Below are 6,039 nucleotides of genomic sequence, written 5' to 3'. Positions count from 1 at the left end.
GGTTTACAGTAGCACACAATCCTGAGGAGGTGAGGCGTTACACCAAGGCACACATTTTGCGGCTATTAGGCTCATGGTTAGTGTGTGACAAATCAGGTGGCAGCAAAATTGCTTGTCGTTACGTTCCACTGCTTGCAGGGGACTTTACAGACATTGGCAGATACAGTTGGGGGTCTGCGGTTCTCGCCCATCTCTTTAGACATTTATGTGTGTCAACAAACCCGCGGACTGTTAATATGGGTGGTTGTCACGTATTACTACAGATATGGGCTTGGATTATATCCCCCCCATTGCACCACCTATCCTGCAGCCTACCCACCCGGAGTGGCATTTTGGTCACAGGTATATTTTATTAACTCATATTGACTAATTTATTACATGTTCATTTGCCGTATAAGTATGATAATTTGTTACACATTCTATTACAGGTTTAATTCCCTACCTCCCTTTAAGCCACATGAGCAGTCTTGGTATCGGGCAAACCTTGACACGCTTTATAGAGACGAGGTTTGTGATATCTATTTAGTAATTGTTTTTAATTTATTTACATATTATAGTTGGTGGTAATTGTGTACTTGTTACTACTTTTTTTATATGTAGGTTGTGTGGTAGCCATACGGAGAGTACCATACAGCATTGTTTGTATCTGATCATGAGCGGTACTTATGGTTGGCCATTACTCCTATCATTTGCTTCCACACAGTTGAGTACGCTCAACCGGATAGATGTATGCGACAATTTGGTTTTGATCAGCCCATATCGCGGAGACCAAGAAAGCTTAAGGGTGTTCATGATCTAACTCTGCGAGGGAAGAAGGATGATAATTGGGAGCGTAAGATGAGGCCCTTCATACATCGATGGACGATAAGGGATACGTCCATACGTGTTCCCCCTGTACTGGTCGGGTTGATGTCCCCGAACCATGAGTACCTACACTGGTACAGACAGCGAGGGAAACGGTTCGTCGCCAGGAAAGCTGCCAGGGTTGGACGAGCAATAAGTTTTGACACTTCAATTTTGAATATGATTATGTGTTTTTTACATTTTTAATTAACACATGTTGTTTCATTTCTTTATAGATTGATGGGTTGGAGATGCTATATTTTGCGACTATTGTGGATCAGTTCCCCGCCTTTGGCTTAGAGTGGGTCCATGACGAGATTGGTCGCATTATTGCCATATTCAGAGAGTTGGCACGAGTAGAAGAGCCAGGGCCATAGGCTCCACCTACGCAGACTGTTGAGGAGCCGATGTTGACCATTGAGGTGCCTAGTGGCAGGCAGGAGGGACGTAGACTAGGACGACAACGGGAATCGGTTCGAGCGATACCTGATCCTATTATTGCTCCTAGACCGCGCACTGATATGCAGGGTTGGTTTAGACCGCCAGTGCTGAGCCAAGTAGGCGGGCCACAACCTATGTACCATGGTCCTCCTCCGCCGCAGTATTATGATAGCCAGGCAGGTACATCGTATGGCCAAGGGTTTACACAGAGTGAGCGAGTTTATCAGGCTAGCCCCATCGCATGCGCATCTGGTGGGGTACCGGTCTCTCAGGATCCTTCCTGTAGTACAGAGTACCAGGAGTGGAATACGGAAGACGTAACGGAGTGGTGCCAGACCTTGGACTTGACCACAGACGGAGTAGGCGATTGGCCTACACATGTACCCGTTGCTCCTCCACCTTCACATCATGTGCCCGATGACCCTTTGTCATCGACTTCGCTGCACATGCAGCCAGTTACTGCACAACATGATTTTATACCATCTGCGAGCAGTGGATTTGTTGCCTCAGGACCTGGCATGTCTTGCACTACTCCACCAACTCATGTTCCAGAGGCGGTTGACGACGAGGAGCCCTCTCTTGACGCATTTGCACAGGCTATAGAGGCTCAGTCTAGGTGTGTTGCTTACAAAGACCACATAACCTGCGTGATGTAATAGTTTCAACCTTATCCATCTCGTTCCGTATTCTTGTAGACTTTGGACGACCTTTTGCCCGTAACATATTTTTATCCGGTATTACCACAGGACCTGCATTGGGTGGAATTTCTTGCTCATTGTCGATTGGTTCCCATGGAAATGAGTACGCCTTTACCAAGTTTGACGTCTTGAAAACATCATCTATATATTGTCGATAATTTCGACGAATGGATTACGCTGCAGCAACGGCGTGACTACAAGGATATTTAAATGCTTTAAATTGTCCACATTGGCATGTACGAGCAGTAAGGTTGACAGCATATGTCCTTTCAAACCTTGCATCCACCTCAAAAACAGTTTCATCAACATTATATGTACGCACAGTATGCATTGTTGCCACGGATTCATTATGTGTCAATGATTCAATCACATTTTTGCAATAAGTATGACCAGATTCAAGTTGTCTACAAGCCGATTGAGCTCTTTCCACGCAATATTGGACCAATCTACTGTATGTAAATTTTACCAGACCAGTAATGGGCATGTTTCTTGCTCCCTTTAACACCCTGTTTATGGATTCTGCCAAGTTTGTTGTCATATGCCCAAATCTTCGTCCATCAAGGTCATGTGCACGTGACCACTTTTCCTTAGGCATGGCATCAATCCATTCCGCTACCTGCCTGCTTGTGTCACGAAATCGTGCTAGCAACCTATCAAAATCCACCATGCAAGGAGTATATCCTGCGAACAATTTAAAAAACACATAGTTGACGCTTAACGAAAAACTACAACATTTTAATTCACCAATCATAGTGTGCAACATACCTATATTCATCAGGCTAGCCTTCAATTTATCATTTCTAAATCGTTGATTAAAATTGCTTGCAACATGTCGCAGGCAAAACACATGAAATGCATGGGGTGGCTGCCATAGGGGATTATTTTCAACAGCTGATAATATGCTAACATGCCAGTCTGAAATTAGACATATATTCTGCGCTTGTGTGACGTGCTGACGAAGATTGGCAAGGAAGTATGACCAAGCCTCCAATGTCTCACCCTCAACAACGGAAAATGCAAGTGGCACACATTCATTATTACCATCTTGAGCTGTGGCAATCAACAACTTTCCCTTATATTTTCCGTATAGATGAGTGCTATCAATTTGTATCATTGGTTTACAAAATTTAAATGCCTCACAACATTGTCTGAAAGTCCAGAAACAACGAACAAATACACGTTTTCCGGGAACCAACTCCCCGCAACAAAACAATCCTTTGTTTGAATATTGTAAAAGGAACCTGGTAAAAAACGAAGCATATATTCACACCAGCTGGGTAAAAATGCATAGGATTCCTCCCAATCACCATATAACATTGCCATGGCTTTCTGCTTCGCATACCATGCCTTTCTATATGAAACTTTGAATCCATATGAATGAGTTATCCTCTTCTAAACGAGCGCAATGGCCACTGAAGGTTCCTTTTTTATCATCTCTGAATTACAAAAGCTGGATATAAACATTAACAGAACAACAAGTATATCAACTGCAATTTTAATCAGCTTTTTAATTTGAAATTATGTACCTACTACAAGTGCTGCAATAACGTCAGAATCAAGTTGTCGATGATCTTGAGAAAGATGGTCATTCAAGCAATTGTGATTCCCACCCCATTTCGTTACCTTCCAATTTTCACCATACGTTGGTTTAATTACCCTGATCCTCCACGGGCAACCTTGGACGTGTGCACAACATTTCATGCTTAATTTTGTGGGAGTGCTCTCAACCACAATTGCTTCTTGATGCTCCTTCATGAGGTAGCGCTTGATTGCCATCTGAGCCTCTTTTTTGGATGTAAAGTGTTGGTTAACAAACAACTTTTCTCCCAATTGCCATGGACCCTGGATTGAACCCGAACTCTGCGTCCATGATTGTGCCTCACTCGGATAATCCCAATCAATATATGTGTAATGTGGAATTTCTGACCAAAAAGGATCAACAGGTGTATCGCCTACATGTACTACGTAATAATAATAATAATAGAATTGAATTATTTTCTTAATCAAAAATTGCAACAACCAAAATGTCAGTACATTAATTGATAGCATACCTTCAGGATGTTCTGGTACTTGACTCGATGTTGTGTCATGATGTACAACGATACGAGACTCCCCCAAATCATGCCATGGTTGAAGTTCAGTACCAGACCTGCCACATTCTTCGTCATTGTCCGATGCACTTGCATCCTATGCAAGAAGACTATCCTCCATTGCAATATTTTCCTCATCATCTTCGTCATACTCCTCATCCATAACCCAAGTAGGGTCTTGTTCATCTTCCTCGGACATGTTAACAGCAGAAGCAGCAGATGAGGATGCATTAAAAGGAGAAGTAGACCTAACTGACCTCATTGGTATAACAACTTCCTCCGCGGTGGTAGTATCCACATACAACTCTAAGAAATCCTTTCTGGACTGGTTCAAGAACTCTTCCATTACCATATCGATGTCTTCGTCATCGACCACTTGCAAGCTAATGTATTGTTCACATTACCATAATCTTGCCGTGACTAGAGTGATCAATTGGTTGTCTTGAAGACATAATTTTTGACGTATTTTCTAATGCAGCTCAGCAACCGTTGAGTTCCGTTTAATACGTGATGGCCTTTTCTCCCCTACAAGAATAACACCACGACGACCTTCTTCTTTCCTACCGTTAAAATATAGAACAACACGAATAGTATCAGAATTCGCACTCATTTTTAAAATCAAAATTTAAAAAGATAAAACAAAATATGAGTAAATAAGTGCAAACTATCAGAGAGTTTAAGCATAACAATGAGAGAGTTGTGAAGAGTGTGTAGGGGGTGGGTGTTTAAATAGACTGCAGTTTAGTCACTCACGCCCAGATTAGGCGTGACCTTCCAGTGGAACACGCCTATGTTGGGCGTGTCTACCATCACAGCTCACGCCCCATTAGAGGCATGTCTCTTTCCTGCCACTCACGCCCTACATTGGGTGTGTCCCCTTCAGTAGCTCACGCCCCACATAGGCGTGTCTCTCTCCATGACAACACGCCTCATGTGAGCGTGTTTGGGTGCTATAGATTCGTAATATTTTGCAAAACGACTACTTATTCCAAATTTTTTATTAAAAAAGTAATAATTTTTTTTTTTTGCCCATAATACAAATGATCTTGTATATTAGGATTAGTATAACACGATCATGTATTAAATGATCTTCTATATTCTAACAAATGAAGATTAGAATGATGGGATCTATTAATCTCATGTTGCACCCAATGGGTGCAGCTCAGTTGGTTCCTTGGCGCTGAGTTAGTGGGGTTGGACATGTGTTTGATTCCCGCTGAATGCATTCTTGGGAAGGGGGCTGAACCTTTAGCCATCACTGACCCCCGCACTCCGGATTAGTCTCATAGCCGGCTCAAAGAGTCGAAGCTTGTGGGGATACCGGAGGGAGCCAACTCGCCTCAAAGAGGTAATTATGGTTGGGTAACTCAAAAAAAAAAAAAATTAATCTCATGTTGCATGAGATAATTATCTCATGCGACAGAGACAAGATAGTGGGGTCCACTACTTTTTCGAAAAAAGAAAAAAAAGAAAAAATAGTGGACCTCATTATCTTATCTCTGTTGCATGAGATAATTATCTCATGCAACATGAGATAATTATTTCCCTAGAATGATACTATAATAGAATGGAAAGGGAAAAATATGTTATTCTAGAAAATGTAAAGTTTATTATTTTAAGTAGAAAAAGAGAAATAATAAGAGAGAGAGGATAGACAAAAAAAAAATCACTTTTTATAAAAAAAGAGTAGATATCATTTTTGGTCCTTAAGAAATTTTAAGATGTCTGCTTTAGTCCCTAGTAAATAAAAAGGCTATTCGTGGTCCCTAAAAAATTCAAAATGAGCCCATTTAATTGAAATCGTGATTCCTCACAAATTCAAAAAAGACCCACATTAGTCCTTCAAAAGAAATAAAATGGGTCCATTTTGAATTTTTTGACCACGAATAGTCTTTTTATTTACTATGGACTAACGCGGATATCGTAAAATTTGTTGAGAACTGAAAAAAATATTTATTCTAAAAATA

At 41.3% G+C, this 6,039-nt stretch overlaps 1 protein-coding gene across 1 annotated transcript; it reads right to left on the bottom strand.

Annotated features, from left to right (window-relative positions):
• Window positions 1-2,154: 2,154 nt before the first annotated feature.
• On the bottom strand, window positions 2,155-3,096 carry LOC133313568 (uncharacterized). The gene is made up of 2 exons (XM_061514957.1): window positions 2,748-3,096; window positions 2,155-2,663 (listed from the first exon to the last, which is right to left on the bottom strand). Exons 1-2 carry the CDS (start codon window positions 3,094-3,096, stop codon window positions 2,155-2,157), a joined length of 858 nt encoding a protein of 285 aa, XP_061370941.1.
• Window positions 3,097-6,039: the final 2,943 nt, after the last annotated feature.

The sequence above is a fragment of the Gastrolobium bilobum genome, unplaced genomic scaffold (assembly GCF_033153095.1).
Source record: "Gastrolobium bilobum isolate Gb01-03AN ecotype WA unplaced genomic scaffold, APGP_CSIRO_Gbil_v1 utg1760, whole genome shotgun sequence".
Classification (NCBI taxonomy): Eukaryota; Viridiplantae; Streptophyta; class Magnoliopsida; order Fabales; family Fabaceae; genus Gastrolobium; species Gastrolobium bilobum.
Note: the sequence above shows the minus strand (reverse complement) of the source record. Positions and strands in the feature narration are given on the sequence as shown.

Excerpts from the sequence above, each read along its gene's own strand:
- LOC133313568 (XM_061514957.1), bottom strand. The coding sequence starts at position 3,096 with ATGATACAAATTGATAGCACTCATCTATACGGAAAATATAAGGGAAAG. Across the intron at positions 2,664-2,747 it reads GGCTAGCCTGATGAATATAG|GATATACTCCTTGCATGGTG; the intron begins GTATGTTGCACA and ends AATTGTTCGCAG.